At 45.2% G+C, this 20,127-nt stretch overlaps 1 protein-coding gene across 1 annotated transcript in view; it reads right to left on the bottom strand.

Annotated features, from left to right (window-relative positions):
* FHAD1 (forkhead associated phosphopeptide binding domain 1) overlaps positions 1-20,127 on the bottom strand; it is a 185,129-nt gene that overhangs the window by 155,652 nt on the left and 9,350 nt on the right. The window contains exons 2-3 of the mRNA XM_043996552.1: positions 16,390-16,596; positions 723-954 (exon numbers count right to left, since the gene is read on the bottom strand). Coding sequence (XP_043852487.1) covers positions 723-954; positions 16,390-16,596 — 439 coding nt within the window. The remainder of the gene's footprint in view (positions 1-722; positions 955-16,389; positions 16,597-20,127) is intronic.

Consider the following 20,127-nt stretch of genomic DNA (forward strand, 5'->3'; position numbering starts at 1 on the left):
AGTTGAGAGGAAACTTAGAACACAGGATGTCAGAGCTGGGAGGACCCTTAGAACAGGGAATGTCAAGAGTTGGGAGGAAACTTAGAACAGGGAATGTCAGAGTTGGGAAGACCCTTAGAACAGGGAATGTCAGAGCTGGGAGGACCTTTAGAACATGGAATATCAGAGCTGGAAGGGACCTTAGCACATAGTTAAGTGGCTTATCAGAAGGCCAGGATGGGGACTTAGCTCCAACACTGTCAGAACTGACTCATAACACAGAGTGTTAGAGTTTGGAGAAGACTCAGAATCTAGAATGTTGGAGCTGGGAGGGCTCATGGAACAAGGATCAGGATTGGGCTCTTCTATAAGATGACACATCAAAATCTACATTAAGGCCCACCCACATTTGCAGTTTCATCAGTGTAAGCAAGGAAGTGCCCATAAGGAGAACTCCCTTGACCAAAACCGACCTGCCCCTGCTCTCTAATGTACTGCTGCGGCACTGGTAGGTTGTGTCCACATGTCCACGGTCACACAGCCAGTGAAGAAGTCAGCGGCAGATCAGGAAAGCAGGCCTCCGTGGTTCTGAGGCTGGCTCCCCAATCCATCCATCATCACAACCTCTCTCCCAAAAGTCATAGTGCGATTTTTATGCTTTGCCTGCTTCCACGCCATGTAAATTAACCAACAAAAATGGCTGCAAATTTCTTCATATGAAACACGAAAAGCCCATCAGATACCTTGTTTGACAGGAGATCTCCTGATTGGATCTGAAGGAACAGTCAGCATCCTTCTTCCTCCAGCACTAATTGGCCTCTTTTCCACAGGGGGACGAGGTTGCGTGCCTTCCATCAGTCCTTGGGACCAGCTTCTGTGAGCACTCATTGGCCGATGATGGAGGATAGGGAGCTGTGTGGTGAATCCGGGGTTTGGGTGTGGATCCAACGTTCTGGGCCATGATGAATAACGGGGCTGTGGAGAGGAGGAGGGAAGGGGTTATTACAGATACCAGAGACATTTCCTGTGGTCCCACGGAATTTGTCATGTAACAGAAATATGGGACAGCTAGGTGGCTCAGTGGATCGAGCACCAGGCCTGGAGTCAGGAACACCTGAGTCCAAATCAGGCCTCAGACACTTACTAGCTGGCCCAGACAAGTCAGAACCTCTGTCTGCACTCTTCATCTGTAAAACGCAGATTATAATGGTCCCTGCTTCCCAGGGAAATAGGAATTGCAAAGTGCTTAGGCTAGTGCCTGCCACACTACTGTGTGTATAAATTCCCCTTCCCTGTCTGACTGTGACTGATCGGACCAATAGGAGCTTAGAAGGTTCTACCACAGATGGGGCACAGAGTCAATGTTAACATTTGGAGCGGGGATGTCTCTAAACCTGCTCATCTCATATTTCTTTTGAACTACTGCAAATTCCACTTCTCTCACAGAAGTGGGCACGCCACCCTGGGGGGTCCTGTGCCAGCGCCTCCCGTGTCTCACCATCGATTCCAAAGTTCTTCAGAGAGACCTTGAGAGGGTCCTTGTATCACTTCTCCTGACCACCATGTCCATATTCTGCTGTCGAGTAGCTGTCTGATTCTAACTACCAAGTATATTTGGAAGGCTGTCTGAGAGGGGAAGGCATTAGTGTCTGGGTTAAGAAAGGAGGGGGTAGAGCAGACGACAGGGAAAGACCTCCTGCAGAAGAGACCAGGTTGTGTGAGCTTTATATGTCAAAGAGAGAAGTTTGTACTTGACCCTAGAGGGAATAGGGTAGTCATTGATGTTTCTTGAGTAAGGGAGTGACATGGCCAATCCTATACATTAGGAAAGTCCCTTGTGACAGCTGTGCAGAGGATAATATCAGAGGGGGGAGAAGTTTGGATGAGGGAGACCAATTAGGAAGCAACAGTCTGGGAGAGAGGTGACTAAGGGTCCACAGGAGTTTTTTAAAAAAAGGACATATATGAAAAATGGAGAGATGGAGAAGACAATATTAGCAACTGATTGGATATATGGAGTGAGATTGAGGAGTGGAGGAAAATGTTGATAACCAGAAGGATGGTGGCATCCTCAACAATCATAGGGAAGTTTAGAAGATTAGGAGAGTTGGTGGGGCAAAGATAATAAGTTGTGTTTTTGATATGTCAACTTTGAGAGGCCTACTGGATGCAGAGATGCAAATTAACAATACAGAGATGTGAGAGAGGCAGTCGGGAGAGATTAGGGCTGGAAAAAGAGATCTGGGAATCATCTGAAAAGGTGAAAATGAAACTCACAAGAACAGAAGAGATCATCAAGTGAGAAAAGAGAAGAGGGTCTAGGATAGAGCTTTGGGGGATGCTCACAGTTCGTGGCCATGACCTGAATGAGGATCCAGCAAAAAAGACAGTGAAGGAACAGTCAGAGAGGTAGGAGGAGAACCAGGAGGGCTCAGTGTCCCAAAAACCTAGAAAATAAAGAAAATGTAGAAAAGGATGATCAACAGTTTAAAAGTATACGATGAGGACTGAGTAATGACCATTAGATTTGGCAATAACAGGATCCCTGGTAATTCTGGAAAGAGCATTTTCACTTGTATGATGAGGTCAGAAGCCAGAAAGTGTGGGAAGAAAGGAAGGAGAGGCACTCTCTGTAATGGCCTTCTCAAGGCACGAAAAGGAGGAGAGATACAGAAAGACAGTTAGAGGAGATGATCAGATCAAGGGAGAATCAACAGATCTGAGTTGGGATCCAAGGTACAATAAGTAGGAATTGTGTGTGACTTTTGACATGTCAATTTATCTCTCCATGTCCACTGTCTCATGTGTAAGATAGGGGTGAAAGGCAGCATGGTGTTGAAGAAGAGGACCCTGGGGTCAGAGAGACCTTTGTTCAGGTCCTGTTTCTGACTCAGCTGGATGACTGTGTTCTAGTCACTTAACCCCACTAAGACTCTAAGTTACATAAAGGCAGTTAAGCTGTGCCCCCTAAGGATGAAATCACAGATCAGGATTAGAAAAAAGAAGTTAATAATAAAGCTTGCAAGATGGAATTGTTGTAAGGAAAGTGTTCTACTGATGTTATGGAAAGGGGAGTTTTTAGTATTTAGTTCAAGAAGAATTTTTCGCATGCAAAAACCTCTATCATTTTCCTACTCACCCATTTGCTGTAAGCTTTATACATCAACCCAGTGATACCCGGCTTCTGTATCACAGCTTTTCTTGTGTGACCCTTTTCTTAAAGTTAGTGTGGAAATTTCTTGAAATGGGGGGGGGGTTGGATTTAAGTGACTTGCCAGGGTCACATAGCTAATAAGTGTCTGAGGCCAGATTTGAACTCTGGTTCTCCTGACTCCATGGTTAATGTTCTATCCACTGAGTCACCTAATTGCCTATGCGCTGCGCATTCTTAACGGTTGTAGCCTATTTCAAACTCTCTCATATAGGACCTGAACAGTGATAGTGCATTTGAACAGTAATGGACTATGTTGTCTCACTCGATTTGGAAGAAAAGTATAACTAAGGAGGGGCAACCTAAATTTTGTCTCAAAGCCCTGAAATTTAGAGGTTGCAGAAAAAATGAACACAACAGTGGCACAGAAGACGGACTAATATCTAATTCCCTCCCTGCTTCCCTTTTGCTCAGTTGAATCTGTCTTTATTACTTCTTGTATTAATTTCGAGATAGTGTGACACTGTGGATTGAGAACAGTGGTGTGCTGGAGCTGATGCAAACTTGCCTGAGAGAGCTGGTTGTTAAATTCTCAGTGGTGGCCTTAACACCTCAGAAATCAGGGCTTGATTTCCTGTTTTGTTGACTTTCTAGATTTAAGAAAGTGATAAAGAAAATGTCAACAATGCAGATAAAATTTAAAAGTGTGTTATGTGTCAGGGCAGCTAGGTGGCGCAGTGGATAGAGCACCAGCCCTGGATTCAGGAGGACCTGAGTTCAAATCCGGCCTCAGACACTTGACACGTACTAGTTGTGTGGTCCTGAGCAAGTCACTTAACCCTCATTGCCCCGAAAGAAAGAAGGAAGGAAAGAAAGAAAAAGTCTGTTATGTGTACTGCCCTACTCCTCCACCCCAGAGAACCAGTTGTTAAATGTTTGCCAGCATCCCCCTAAAGGAAAGCCAGTTTTGGAATCGGGAAGTCATAGGTTCAAGTTGTTCTGATTTAAACTGAGTGTATGACCCTAGACAAGTCACTTGCATTTCAGTCCCCCAAGCAACCCAATGATGATTTACAATGGGAGATTTGGGGAATCTCCTCTGGGAGTTCTCTGTACCAACGGAATCACAGATTCAGGTTGTTTTTTTTTTTTATAGTAGTATTTTCAAATCAGGATCCGGTTAATGGTATTGATAATAGCTAATGTTCCTACCTCACTCTAAGGTTTTCAAAATGGTTTTCAAACATTATTTGATTTGATGAAATTTGATCATTTGATCCTCATAACAACCCTGGGAGGTGGGGGCTATTATTGCCCCCATTTTATAGCTGAGGAAACTGAGGCAAACAGGGTGAAGTGAGTTGACCAAGGTCACATAGCTAGTAAGTGTCTGAGGCTGCTTTGAATTCAAGAAGATGAGAATTCCTGTCTTTATCCACATGATAGCTCTTCAAATCCTTGAAGACTGATATACTTGAATCAGGAGGCCTGGTTTCCAGTCCTGGCTCTGATATTTACTAGCTGTGTGACCCTGGATAAAGTCATCTTCTCTCCCTAACCCCCAAGTTCTGTAAAACAGAGATAATCATACAAGCAGTTTCAGGGGAGGTCAATATCTAGGTTACAGAATTGTGTGGAGGGGAGAAAAGGAAAGGAGAGGGGGAAGAGAAGGAAGGTATGAGGGATAAGAGAAGAGGGTGGGAGGGGGGACTGAGAGAGGTGGGGAAGAGAGGAAGAAAGAAGAGGGGAAATGGAAGAGGGAAGAAACATGAAGAAGGGAGGAGGGGAAAGGAGAAGAGGAGGGAGGAGGAGGAAGAGAAGAAAGAGAAAAAAAATCTGTATTAGATGATTTAGCTTGATCTGCCTCTGGATGGATCATCTCTTTCTCATTCCTCATTGCTTTTGCTCCATTTAGATCCTTTTAGCAGAGAGGGAGTGGAAAGGGGAGTTGGCACCCAAAGGGGTCAGTTCTGCATGCCCAAGGGCTGTGCCAATGGCTCTAGTCAAACAGCTCTTATCAAAGCCTGGTAAAGGTTGAAAGTCAGAGCCGGACTAAGAGTTGCTGACCATCTGTGAGATTTCCTGGTTTCCTCCATCTCTATTAGCAGAGATAACTGAGAGGTGGTCAGAAAGAGCCAGTACTCCAAAGTACTTTGGAAAACATTTCTCTTCCAAGTCAGGCTGTCTCTCAAGGGCACTTGATTTACTCAGTGGCTGCAGAAGTTAGGAATTGATGTGAATTAGATGATAGGACAATTAAATTATAGGAGCAGCTGAGTAGTGAAGTAGATGGAGCACCAAGCCTGGAGTCAGGAAGATTCATTTCCCTGAGTTTAAGTGCCTCAGACACCTACTAGCTGTGTGACCCTGGGCAAGTCACTTCACTCTGTTTGCCTCAGTTTCTTCATCTGTAAAATGAGCTGGAGAATAAAATGGCAAACCACTCCAGTTGTTGTCGTTGTTTGTCCTTTGTTCTCAAAAAGGATCGTGACATAAGGGAGGTAATGTTATGACTTGCACTGAATTGGATTTAAGTGTGGGAGGGCTGTGCAAGGTCACCAACCTCACTCTCTTCTCCAGAGCCATCTGGGTCCAGTGGGAAGATATACATCAGGACAATTGGAGATGGCTCCCAGTGTCTGAGGTGAGATTTGAACTCAGGTCCTCCTGACTTCAGGGCCAGTGCTCTATCCACTGCACCACCTAGCTGCCCCCAACCACCCCCGTATGTCTGCCAAGAAATAGGGTCATGAGGAGTCGGACACAACTGAAGTGACTAAACAAAGCAACAACAAAATCGATGACAAATGATGCAAACCAAGGAGGACAGAGTCAAGCTTCCACAACAACTTTGCTAGACTGGATCTGCTAAGCTGAAATTCAACAGGGGAAAATGTGGCCTTATGCCTGGATTTCAAATTTTACTTCACAAGTATAAGATGGGAGTCAGATGGATGAGGATGTTCAGCTGCTGGCCTGGGCAAGATCTGGGTTTTTGTTTTGTTTTGTTTTGTTTCTTTAATGAACCAATGATATGGTGGCTGAGAGAGCTGCTATGTTCTCGGGCTGCATTAAGAGAGGTTCAGCTTTCAGGAAGTGGGAAGCAAGAGTCTCTCTGTCCTCTGCCCTTCTCAGACCTGATCTAGAGCTCTGTCTTTGGTTAGTTGTGGGCACCACAGCAGAGAAAGGCCATTGACGAGCTAGAGAACATATAGAGGATGGCAGTTGGGATTGTGAAAAGTCCATGTCATGGAAGGTCTTTTTTTTTTGGTGGGGGCAATGAGGGTTAAATGACTTGCCCAGGGTCACACAGCTAGTGAGTGTCAAGTGTCTGAGGTCGAATTTGAACTCAGGTCCTCCTGAATCCAGGCTGGTGCTTTATCCACTGCACCACCTAGCTGCCCCCATATTATCATTATTAACAGTAGTAGTAGTGGTGGTGGTGGTGGTGGTGGTGGTAGTGGTAGTTATAGTAGAGTAGTGGTGGTGATGGTAGTCATAGTAATAGTTAAAAGAGGGGGCAGTTAGGTGGCACAGTGGATAAAGCACTGGATCTAGATTAAGGAGGACCTGAGTTCAAATTTGGCCTCAGACACTTGACACTTACTAGCTGTGTGACCCTGGGCCAGTCACTTAACCCTCATTTCCCTGCAAAAAACAACAACAAAAACACTAAAGCCCAAAGTGGAGTGGGCTACCTCGAGATGTGATGGGTCCCCTGTATTGAAGACCTTTAAGCAAAGGCTAGATGTGCCTCGATCAGTATGCTCCAAAGGAGATTCCTTTTCCGGTTTGGGTTGGATTACAGAGCTGCTGAGGCCCCTTCCAACTCTGAAATTCTGTGCCTGTGATTCAGCCTCTCATTGTCCCTAGTTTTTACCATGGCCAACAGCCCCATATAGGGCTGAGAGACATCTTGCTTTTCTCTCCCAGCACTGCTTCTGACTCTCTGGACACCCTGCTCTATCCCCAACAACTCTCCCCACGCTGCTTTTTGGCTCCCTGATTTTGTATTGTCTTCCTCCATTAGATAATATCTGTCGGGCGCTTAGCATAACGCTTGGCAAATAGTAGGCATATTTCCTTCCGGTTAGAATGTAAACCCCTTGAGGGCAAGGGCTCTGTATTTGCTTGTATTTGTATCTCCAGTTCTTAGCACAGTGTCTGGCACATAGTGGGCACTTAATAAATGCTTGTTCCCTTCCCATTAGAATGTAAGCTCCCTGAGGACAGGGATCTCTCTCTTTTTGCTTGTGTGGCACATAGTAGGCCCTTAATAAATGCCTCTTAACATGTTGACTGAATTGGTTGCCACAGATTCATGATCTCATGTACATAACTGCTCCTCTGCCCCCTTCCTTCGGTGGCCTTTGTTTTGTTAATGTTCCACTCCTGTTTACCAGTTATTTTTAAAAGAGCAGAATGTGATTCATATGTTGGCAAAATCATTATGTTTACACCGAGCCTCATAAAGGTAGGTCAGCAGCTCCTAATAAATACTGCTCTTCTGCAGATTCCTTCTCGGAAAGTTCACAACACATTTAAAAAAAAAACCCAGCAATGACAACTTTTACCACCTGCCAGTTGTAGCAAATATTTCTTACCCGTTCTGGGTCTGAGAGCAAGAAAGACAGAATGTTGTAACCTTGTGCAGTGACTGTGTCTAGGCTGGCAAAGCCAGAGCCATCAAGAAGAGTCCCTATATCCCCATGGGTTCCCTTCCCTGCCATCCTGACTGCCAGAAGGTTGTGGTGTTTGTTTGTTTGTGTGTGTGTGTGTGTGTGTGTGTGTTTGCCAAGCAAATGCTTTGGGGGGAAAACTCTCTGTTTTCTCAACCCTGCAAATCTGCTTGTAAAGGCTCCCTTCTCACCAGGCAGGTGGAGATGATTTGGGAGAATTTCTACCCAAAGGAAAATTCAACAGAGGTAAACACCAGTGGATAGTCTGTGGACCCTCGTATTTTAAGTAGGACATTGACAGGCTGGAGCCCATCCTAGAAGGGCGACCAAGATGGAGAGGGGACTGGAGATCATGTCACATGAGCCCCAGCTGAAGGAACTAGGTCCATATAACTCGGAGAAGAGGATGGAGGGAAGGCCAACAAAAGGATGAGGTTTAATGTTGCTACTAATGACTCAGATGAAGATGTGACGACACAGTGTGATCATCAAAGCTGAAGATGACACAAAGCCAGGTGGGGTGGCTAACATATTGGATGGTATTGGATGGGGGGGAGGGCCTGGGAGAGGGACATATAGTAGCTGATGTCAAGCATTTGAAGGGTGTTACAGAGTAAGGTAGGGACGGAAAGAGAATGCCACGGGTTGGCTGCCCCAATCCCCCATCTTCAGAAACAGACACAAGAATACTCAATGAGAGAGAACAACACCATGGTTGCAGATTTGCTACTGGATGGACCGGTGGTTTCAAGTGCCTCCAGCACTTAGGTCATCCTAAGGCCTTAATAAATGCTTGTTGGGGGCAGCTAGGTGGCACAGTGGATAAAGCACCGGCCCTGGATTCAGGAGGACCTGAGTTCAAATCTGGCCTCAGACACTTGACACTTACTAGCTGTGTGACCCTGGGCAAGTCACTTAACCCCAATTTCCTAACCAAAAAAGGCTTGTTGACTTGACCTCTATGTGTCAGAGATATATTCTTTTTTTTTTTTTTAAAGTTCAGAGACTCCAGGTTAACAATCCCACTCTAATCCAACCACTCATTTTACAGAGGAGGAATTTAGGCCCAGAGAGGTTAAACCTTAAAGAAGGCCTCAGAGTCCTGGCTCAAACATAGGTCAGCAGGTCAGTGGAAGCTGGATATTTCAAGACCTCATTCATGAACTCATAAGGAAGTCCCAGTTCAGGAAGCTCAAGCCCAAAGTTAACTTTTGGGGCTGCTTCTTCCCAAAGTCATAGCTTTAAGCCCTTTGTTCAGTCAATAGGAACATATGATTAACACCCCCTATTGGAGGGGAACAAGATTTAGATGGTATTCATTCAAATTAGATAAGTGATGGGAACTTAAAGGAAGCAGGCAGTAGATCCTAGAGGCCCCTTTGCTCATGGACACTGATATGCCCAAATGGGATAAGAAAGCAAGTATGGTTTTGTTTTTTTGTTTTTTTTGCGGGGCAATGAGGGTTAAGTGACTTGCCCAGGGCCACACAGCTAGTAAGTATCAAGTGTCTGAGGCCAGATTTGAACTCAGGTCCTCCTGAATCCAGGGATCCAGGGCCACTGCTTTATCCACTGCACCACCTAGCTGCCCCTGAAAGCAAGTATTTTTTAAAGCAAACAAAAACAACCACAAAAACTCAAAGAAGCATATTTTGGAAGAGACTGGCTCCTCTCTGGGATCCATAAGGTCAGAACTATTTTCATAAAAATACTAACACATTATTTACCTATTAAAATACTCCTTTTTCCAATTAACTGTGTGAGACCTGATTTCTTCATATACTTCAACCAAAACAACATATTGCAACAGATTGAATGCAGAAGCAGCTATGAGAATCCAGATGCCAGACATTAGGGAGATTTGCAAAAATATGTAAAACAATGTCACTTTTTTCACTAATTTTTTTTTGTTTGGAAAATAATTGTTTTTTGTTTAAAAACTTGTTATTTATGTTAACATTTAAAGAGATTGTTATCGTGATTTAGAATGAATTAATAATTACTTTTAAAATTCACCAGTTTTAATTTCTAATTACAGCAAATATTGATGAATATAATTCACATAAACAAAAATTCTTTAGGGGGATTCTCAACAATTTTTAAGAGTGTAAATAGGTCTTGGGGCAGCTAGGTAACAGCATAGTGGATAGAGTGCTGGGCCTGAAGTCAGGAAAACTCATCTTCCTGAGTTCAAATCTGGCCTCAGGTACTTCCTAGCTGTGTGACCCTGGGCAAGCCACTGAAGCCTGTTGGCCTCAGTTTCCTTATCTGTAAAATGAGTTGGAGAAAGAAATGGAAAACTACTCCAGCATCTTTGCCAAGAAAATACTAAATGGGGACATGACTGAAAAGTGATTGAACAACAACAATAATATTGGGGAAGGGGAGTAAAGTGCTAACAACTGAGTGAATCTGGAAAGGGAACCCCTAAGCTGAGCTTTGAAGGGAGGGAGAGAAGCCAAGAGGTGAAGATGAGAAGGGAGAAATACAGGCATGGGAGACAGCCTGAGCCTACAGAGGTTTCACTCCAAGGCTGAGGTCTTAAAAATTCAGGATGAAATTGGACTTGTGAGCTCTCTTGCTCATTCTTTCTCTCCCTCTCTCCTTCCTTTCCTTCCTCCTTCTACAAAGCCTTTTCCTCCAGTTCTAGTTGGTGCTTGGGCCATCTAAAAATCCAGTGCTCAAGGAATCTTTGGCATTTTAGACTTTTTTATTGTGGTCCTAACTTATTAGACTTTAAAATTCCTAAAATACTATAAAACACCCCCAAGTTAGGCCCATTTTCAGTTATCTGCATGTGCAAATTACTTACTTTTTTTCTTTCTTTCTTTCTTTTTTTTTTTTTTGCAGGGCAATGAGGGTTAAGTGATTTGCCCAGGGTCACACAGTAAGTGTCAAGTGTCTGAGGCTGGATTTGAACTCAGGTCCTCCTGAATCCAGGGCCAGTGCTTTATTCACTGAGCCACCCAGCTGCCCCCTTGATATTCTAAGTTCTAAGGGCCCTCCCAGCTCTAAGCTGTGTTCCAAGCTGTCTCCTAGCTCCAGTATTCTGTGATCTGAAGTCCTTCCTAGCTCTGACATATTATTTCCCATGACCACTTTTCTAGCTCTTGTATTAGTTGTTCTGAAATCTCTTGTAGAGTCAGAGCCACATCTAAAACCTCTGGCCTTTGGGGTCATTTCACTTCAGTCAGTTTTGGGGGAAGGTTTTCTAAGCTACACCTGCTCCTGTGCATGGTTAAGGTCAAGTGTACACAGAATCTGGATCTGAGTGATTGTTTTTTTCTCCCCCAAAGCTCCATAACAGAAGGAGGTTCTCAGAGGGAGTAGAAGAAAGGGAGGAAGAGTTGGGTAATGAGGTGGGGAGCTGGCTATGGGGTCTGGGTTATTAGAATAAGGTGGGGAGTCAGTGCAGATGGTGGCAAGTTGTCTTTGTGGCCCATCTCCCCTGCTGACCCCAGCTGTCCCAGTTGGCACAGGACCCTCAGCAAAGCAGCATGTTCTGGGCAGGGAGTGAAGTCCATCTAGCTAGGGTGCCACCTGGCCCACCCTACTCCAGCCCTAACCAAGGAGAGGGGAAGCTATAAGGATTCTGTCAGGGTAACAGCCCAGGCCTGAGAGAGAGTAGAGGCGGTCAGGAGGCTGGCTCTTGAAAGGCTGGGGGGGGGAATTATTCCCTCTCCTCTTATCTCCCCACAACCCATGGGAGCTACAGGATCACTATTGCCCACACTATTTCCTGCTCTGCCTTTGGTTCTCTGAAGCAAAATTCTATAAATCCACTAGCTTAATAAACGATAATTAGTACCATAATGAAGTTACAAAACAAACCAAGAAACTTATTATACATTTCCAAGTCAAACACATGATGATGGGGTCATAGATAATAGAACTTGAAGGAAGCCCAAAGGCTAGCTGCTTCAACGGGCTCATTTTACAGGTAAGAAACTGAGGCCTAAGTGACACCCCCAAGATCACTTGGTGGAAAGTGGTGGAGGGAAGGATTTGAACTCAGGTCCTTGGGCTTTCAATTCTTTTTTCTTTCCACTGAGTCATCTATGTTTGGATAACGAACAGCCGGGCTCTGTCCATTTGTGTGGAAACGAGAGATGTCATCGGAAAAACTGTTGAATATGCTAAGATTCTGTGTTCCCTTGGCATGTGTTGTGTGGGATGAGGCCTCCTGCTTCCTTTCACGAGTCTGCAATCCAATTATTTACTCTCCAAAATTCTGTGTTGATGCTCAAGGTTCATTTGAATTGGTGACCTTACTGAGATAGGAACTCCAGAATTGGTCCAGTGGGGCCGTGTGGACTGGGTGATCAAGAGAATTCCAGGATCCCATTCATTCACTTGCTCATTCATACCTATCACGGGCTAGCCGTTGAACAGCAGTAAAAAGGTACCTGGTTCTCCAAGCGTTTCCACTCTATTACATTCTCAGAGTGAGAAAACATCTCAAAAGAGAGCTAGTCCAACCCATATTTGAACAAGAATCTGCTCTACAGAAAACTCCAGTAGTTTCCAAAGTGACGGTGAAGGCACGAACCCGAGGGATGTGTGAGCAACCAAATGAAGGGTGGGAAGACGTCCAGGAGTGGGCTGGAGCCAGCCCCTGCCCAACTCAGAGCTTATTATTAAACTTTTGGTGTGAGCATTCACACGTCTGAAACTGGCAAATGTACAAATCAGGGTTTGATTCATTGTTTTGCTATTTGTCTAGACTTAAGACTGCCTTTTGCCTCTTTTTATACCCCCAAGGCTTAGCTTAGTGCCTAGAATATGGTAGATGCTTAATGAATGCTTATTGATTGATTAAGAAATTAATAGAGAAGTGTTAATATTTCAGATGAAATTTAAATGTGGGTCATACGAACATTGCAGGGGTGGAGCCAGTTGTTAACCATTTACCTGGTGGCATCTGTCTATTCTGCACAACAGCCAATCGTGGGGCAGGATGGCCTCCCTTTCCCCTCCAGAGCTATAAGGCTATGAAATAGGGAATGACCTGAATTTTAATCCCTATGCAGCCACCTGTGACTTTGGACAAGGCCTTTCCCCTCTCTCATCCTCAGTTTCCTTCTCAGGCTAAGTGAATTCTGAAGTCCTTTCCAGCCCTACCATACTAGGGGCGTGCATGCTAGGAAAGGACCTACCCAAACTACAAAGGGATTTTGTTAATTGAGTGAAACATTAGGAAATGGTCAGAAGAGGGAGCTAAAGCCTTCTGATTCCGATGCCTTCGGCTCTTTGGGTGGTACCGATTTGTGGCTGGATTGAGTAGAAGCAAATTCAGTTTACATAGCAAACCAGTGTGAGTCAACCAACCCTTGAAATAGCCGTCCCATCCAAATGGTTTTTTTGTTTTATGCAATGGGAAAGAAAGGGAAGAAGAACTGACTTTGGATTAAAGGGACTTGGCAATCAATTGTGCATGGTGGGTGAGGGGGGGGTGGCATCTAGGCTGGAAGGATGGTGGTGCCTTTGACAGGAGCAGGGAAGGTAGGAGGAGGGGAGGGTTTGCTGGGGGGACATGGCGGGGGCAGGGGGGCACAGTGCAGCAGATAAATTCGGTTTTGGATAGGTTGAGTTAAGAAGTCTATGATTTAAAATGTTCAATGGGCAGTTGGAGATGAGAGATTGGAGGCTGACCTCTTGAGAGAGGTCAAGAAAGATGGGGATTGAGAAAAGCCCATTAGATTTGGTGATGCTAACTCAGGCCACAACAAAGCATGTTCTCTGATCTTAACTGGGCCTTCACTGCACGTGCCTTTTACTCCACGCTGATTGATTCTATGGGGCAGCTAGGGGGCTCCATAGTACACAGGCCTAGAGTCAGGAAGGCTCATCTTTCTGAGTTCAAATCCAGCCTCAGACCCTTATGAGCTGTGTGACCCTGGGCAAGTCACTTCATCCTCAATTTTCTCATTTGTAAAATGATCTGGAGAAGGAAATGGAAACCCATTCCAGGATCTCTACCAAGAAAAATCCAAATGGAGTCACGAAGAGTCGGTTGGACATGACTGAAACGACGCAACAACAATCAATTCTATATCCTGCTCCCTTCTTCTTTCCTCTAGTCTCCCAATGCACGCCTCCTTTACAGCTAAGCCCCTCCCCCTTTACTGAGAAAACAAAGGCCATTTGCTTCATGAACTCCCTCTGGTGCCCTTTTCTACATCTCACAACCCCTTGACATCATCCCTCATTCTCCCCTTTTTTATTCATCTCTGCTGAAGAGGCAGCCCTCCCCCTAGCCCAATAAACCCTCTTTACAAACACCCTTGATTACATCCCCTCCTTTCTCCTCCAGCAGATTCCTCCTACTCCATCCCTCTTCTCTTCCTTATTATCAATCTCTCCCTATCTACTGGTTCTTTCCTTGCTATCTACAGCCATGTCCAAGTCTCCTTCATCCTTAAAATGTTCCCTCTAGGGGGCAGCTAGGGGGCACAGTGGATAAAGTACTGGCCCTGGATTCAGGAGGACCTGAGTTCAAATCTGGCCCCAGACACTTGACACTTACTAGCTGTGTGACCTTGGGCAAGTCACTTAACCCCAATTGCCTCACCTATATATATATATATATATATATTTTCCCCTTCTATATCCTACTCTCCCACTCAAGTCTAAGAATCTCCCCCTGCTCTCAGCCAAGCCCCCCCCCATAAAAGCTGTTTACAGCAGCTGCCTCTTCTCCTCCCTGACTCATGCCTTCTAACCTCACGACTCAACTAAAACCACTCTCTCCCAAACCACCAGTGATCCCTTCATTGCCAAATCTGATGACCTGTTCTCAATCCTCATCTTTCCTGATCTCTCAAAGCCCTTGACATTACTGACCCCTCTCTCCTCCTGGGTATTCTCTCCTCTTTAGGTTTTGTCATTGCTCTCTCCCCGTTCTCCTTCCACCCGTCTGACTGTCCCTCTGCTGGATAATTACCCATTTCCAACTGTAGGTCTATCTTCCCTTTCCTCAATTGGCTGATTGCTTTATCTATATAATATGAGGGGGTTAGACTAAGTGGCCTCTAAGTTCCTTCCCAGCTCAGAAGCTGGGATACGTGACTGTCAGTCTCTAGAAAACCTTATCAGGTTTTGAATAGTAAGGGAAGGAAGTACAAAGCCTTTTGTTTGGGGGCCAAAGTGCTGGGATCAGTGGGACCTGTCAGCTAGCCCCTGGATAGGCAGAGAAGACCCTGCTTCACCTCCCCTCCAGCTGTCAATCCAGTCAACACCGCTATCTACTCTGTGGCTGTGTGTATCTACCACCCCCTCCTTCCCTTCTCCCCCTTTCCTCACCCCCATACATCCTTTCCACTTCTTGCCCCAGGCTCAGTAATCAAACCTGTAGTTCCATACTCCCATTGTTCCAGCAAAGGGTGTGTCAATTGACTATCCTAACTCAGCATCCCATGACTTAGTGACTCCTCAGACATTCTCTTCCTTTGACATTCCTCCCATATAAGTTGACTCCTATTATCTCCTAGATAATGGACAACTAGAGTGTCAACCTGGCCTCCGGAAGACTCATCTTCCTGAGTTCAAATCTGACCTCAGACACTTCCTAATTGTGTGACCTTGAGTGAGCCACTTAACCCTGTTTGCCTCATTTTCCTCATCTGTAAAATGAGCTGGAGAAGGAAATGGCAAACCACTCCTGTATCTCTGCCAAGAAAACCCCCAATGGGGTTGTGAAAGAGTCAGACATGACTGAAATTGCTCAGTTAGCCACTGCATGGAGGCCCCAGCTCCTGCTAAGCTTAGTTTCATTCCTTGGGTTTCTCCTCATAAGCTGAAATGCCTCCAGGTCCAGAAATCAAACCCTGGAGGATTCTTTTATTTCTATACTCAACCCTTAGCCTCCTCCCCCCTTTCTGATTTTAGAACTATAATCAAATCTACTCTATCATTGTTCCTGGAAGAGATGTGTAATCTACCCTTCTATGGTTCTACTCATCATCCCTGTAACTTTCCCAAGCAAAATAAACTTCCATGACCACCCCTTCCCACTACATGCTGCCTCCCTTCTCCCCCTAAAATGCAAGCTCCTTGAGAGCTGTAACGATTGGAATAACGCCACCTGCTGGATACTTACTGTAGAGGAGTTCTGCCCATGAAGGGAAAGTCTTTGAGGGCAAGACCAGGAGTCAGGAAGTGACGCGGGCTAGTGGGAGGAGGAAGGAAGAGACTGGCGCTCAGTCTCGCGCTCTTCCTTTTGGACTCTGGCGGAGAGCAGGAGCTAGAAATGTGCTCTCCCTTTAATAGATAGGAATCTAGGCCTTTCTTTTTCTTTACCAAATTCTTATTCTCCTTAATAAATGCTTAAAAGCCTAACTCTTGCTAAAGCTTATAATTTATTGGCGACCACTCATTAAATAGTTTAGACAGTTTAGCTAGAATTTTAGCCCTTAACAGAGCAGAAAAAGTATTTATGTCTGTGTTTATGTTTTCGCATGCTTCACAAAGAGCTTGGCACATAGTATGGGATGAATACATTTTTCATCCATCCATCCATCCATCCATCCATCCAGCATCCAGCATCCAGCGCAAGGGGAGGAGGGGCTGAGGCAAGCTTACTGAGGTTAGGCATTCCACTACTAGCTCATAGGTGAGTCCCCCAGATCCAAACCGCAGGACATCTCCTGGTTTCAGCTTCACCGCGACGTTCTGAATGTGGCAGTTGTTGACAAAGGTCCCACTGAGGGAGTTGAAATCCTGAAGAATGAAGATGCCTTCCTCTTCATTGAACTCAATGAGGGCATGGTGGTTGTCGATATCTGGGTACTGAAATGCAAAGACTGGGCTCAGAAAACAGATAAACAGAGAACAACAATGCTGAGGGGAGGTGTGGTGGGTGGGGGGCTAGTAACACAGGAAGCGCACAAACTGGGGAACCAGAAAAAGACCTTCTTATACGAGCATTTGGCCCAGAACTGGCCATGTTATAATTCTATGGACACCATGGTCTCCATCCATGAAATGGGGATGTTACTGGCATTGTGTTCAAAGAGTGCTTGTGAGATACCAATGGGATCCTTATATGCAAAGGGCACTACAAACCCTAAAAGTGATACCTAAATGTGAGCTGGGATTATCAGTAAATCATAAACTGAGGCAGCTAGGTGGCACAGTGGAGTTCAAATCCAGCCTCAGACATTGGCTAGCAAGTCACTTATACATCTGTCTGCCTCAGTTTCCCAAGGTGGTTGTGAGGATCCAATGAGATGAAAATTGTAAAATACTTAGCACATAGGAGATGCTATATAAATATTAGCTGTTTGTTATTATTAATAATAATAATAAACTTAGAAGTCTTTTCATTTGCCTGAATGGCAGAAACTTTGTAAGGCTGAATGTCTTCAACGTTTATTTTTCCAGGGCATCTGTTTCTATCTGTTTCCTCTCCTCCAAGTTATTTGATGCTCACTTCGTATTTTGTTGTTGTTCAGTTGTTTTTCAGTCATGCCTGACTCTTTGTGACTCCATTTTAGGTTTTCTTGGCAGAGATACTGGAGTGGTTTGCCATTTTCTTCTCCAGCTTATTTTACAGATAAGGAGACTGAGACAAGTAGGGTGAAGTGACTTTTTCAGGGTCATAGAACTAGTAAATGTCTGAGGCTGAATTTGAACTCAGGTCTTCTTGACTCCAGGTCTGGTACTCTGGCAGCACCTAGTTACCCCACTTTGGATATACTTGGTACTTATATACAGGGTATCCCAAAAGTCTTGGCTTTAATAGTTAAAGCTCAAAACAACTCAGACTTTTGGGGGCACCCTGTATAGCAAGGCAGCCTGATTGTGGTATAGATAGAGCCCTGTCCTTCAAGTCAGGAAGACCTCGGTTCAAGCCCTGTCTCCAACCCTTCTTGACCGAGTGACCCTGGGCAAGTCACTTAACTTCTCAACAACTCTCTAAGACTCTAGGGTAAAGAATCTGCTTGAACACAGTGAATTTCCTCATCTAGGAGTTCCCTATATTAATGAAATCCCAGGTCCAGTCCCGATTCCTATCCTAGCCAGCGTGCATATTTATTGTTTTCCCCAAAAGAATGGAGGTTCCTTAAGGACAGAGACAGATTTGATTTTTATCTTTGTACTTGCATATCCCAGGCTCTGGGTGGTGCCAAAGTGCATAAAGCATAGAGACTCATCTTCCTGAGTTCAAATCCAGCCTCAGACACTTCCTAGCCGTGTGATCCTGGGGAAGTCACTTCACCCTGTTTGTCTCAGTTTCCTCCTCAGTAAAATGAGCTGCAGGAGATGGCAAACCACAGCAGTATCTCTGCCAAAAAAACCCCACATGGGGTCACAAAGAGTCAGACAAGATTTAACAACAACTTGACACAGTTCCAGACACATATCAGGTGTTTAATAAATGCTGATTAGTGGATTGAATAGTGCCTGGCATCAATCATAGACTTAAAGCTGGAAGGAATCATCTCATCCAATCCCTCTGGAAAATGAAGTCCAAGGAGATCAAGTGACTTGCCCAAAGTCACTCAGTTACCGTGGCAGAGCCAAGATTTGGTCCAGTGGACCAAGGTTATAGCACACTTTCCCCTGTAACACACTATCTCTAGCTGTCTATAAATAAGCACACAGCAGGTGTTTAATAAGTGCTTATTGATTGAGCATCATAAGAAATATTCTGTGCTGTAATAGAAAGGAGAGCAGGGACAGCTGACCTGGGTTCTGGTCCCAGCTCTGATACTGACTCACTGGGTGAGCCCAGGCAAGTTACTCCCTCTCTCCTCATCTCTTAGAGGACAGGGTTGGGCTAAATCATTTCTAAAATTCTTTTCCAGTTGTAAACTATGTGCTCCAGGGCGTCCTTCTCTTCTTCCAGGTTCCAAGGACTTTCCTGAGTCTAACTGTTCCGTACAAAAGTCCCTTTCACCTCCAACGTTTTGTGTTCTAGGGACCTCCCTGGGTCTTCTGACATACTGTGTTCTAGGGGCCTCTCTGGCTCTGCTGACTTTCTGTGCTCTAGGGACCTTTCCGGGTCTTCTGATGTTCTGTGTTCTAGGAGCATCCCCAATTCTGCTGACTTTCTGTGTTCTAGGAACATCTCCAATACTGCTGAAGTTCTATGTGCTAGGGGCCCCTGAAGTTCTATGTGCTAGGGATCTCAGCTGACATTCTGTGTTCTAGGTTTCATCTGTGTGTTCTATGTTCTGCTGAGAGCAGCACTGTTGTGGAGTGGATGCTGTCCTGGAAGTCAGGAAGACTCCAGCTCCCACTAGACACAGACACATAAGCTCTGGGACCATATTCATACAAGTCTCTTCACCATTCAGAGCTTTGCTTCCCTCATCTCTGAAATGGGGATAATCCTCAGGCCCATAGAACCCATCTCTTGGGGCTGCCCTGGGGCTCAGATGAGATCATGTCTGTACAATGTACTTTGCAAGCTTCAAGGGCTATAAAAATGCCAGTGCTTGTTATCATTAAGGTCCCTCCCCCTCAGCCATTTCTCCATTCTGTATTCCGAGCTCCCTTTCCAGTGCTGACATTCTGCGCCCCAAGGGCCTCTCCAAATCTAATGTTCTTTGATTCCAAATGAACATTTTGAGCAGGCGCCAGTGAATGAGAACAAAGCAAGACTATTAGCCAGCAAACCAGGGATCGCTTTATGAGAAGGGGAAGGTCAGCTTCAATTTGAGGCAGCTTGGGAGAGGGGAGGGCATCTAGGTGGTATGGCAGATGGAGTGCTGGGATGGGAATCTGGAGGACCTGAGTTCAAATTCAGACACTTACTAGCTATGCGACCCTGGACAAGTCACTTCACCCTGTTTGTCTCAGTTTCCTCATCTGTAAAATGAGCTGGAGAAGGAAGGAAATGGCAAACCACTCCAGCATCTCCGTCAGTAAAACCCAAAATGGGGTCACAAAGAGTCAGATACAACTGAAATGACTGAACAACACTGGAACAGGGGAAAGAAATTGATTGTGGTGTCAAAGGTCATGGGTTCAAATCTTGCCTCTGGATGCTTACTTACTACCTAGGGGAAGCTCGGGCAGGTCCCTTATACTCCCGGGCCCTCAGTTCCCTTGTTGTATAAAACCGGGGCCTCAGGTAGGATGGCTTCTAAAGCCCCTTCCAGCCCTGGATCTTGGGCCCTATGAACAGACCTTGGAGAGAGTGCACTGAGAGATCTGTTCTTAAATATGAGTCTTACTAGTATGAAAATTGGAAGTGATATTTCCTTAGCTACCCTTCTGCTCAGCATTCATGTCTGCTCATTCATTGCCAAAGGACGTACAGGGAGCACCCAATTTCTGCCCAGCTCAGTCTTGGAAGTGTTGGTGGCCGCC

This window comes from Dromiciops gliroides, chromosome 3 (assembly GCF_019393635.1).
Source record: "Dromiciops gliroides isolate mDroGli1 chromosome 3, mDroGli1.pri, whole genome shotgun sequence".
Lineage (NCBI taxonomy): Eukaryota > Metazoa > Chordata > Mammalia > Microbiotheria > Microbiotheriidae > Dromiciops > Dromiciops gliroides.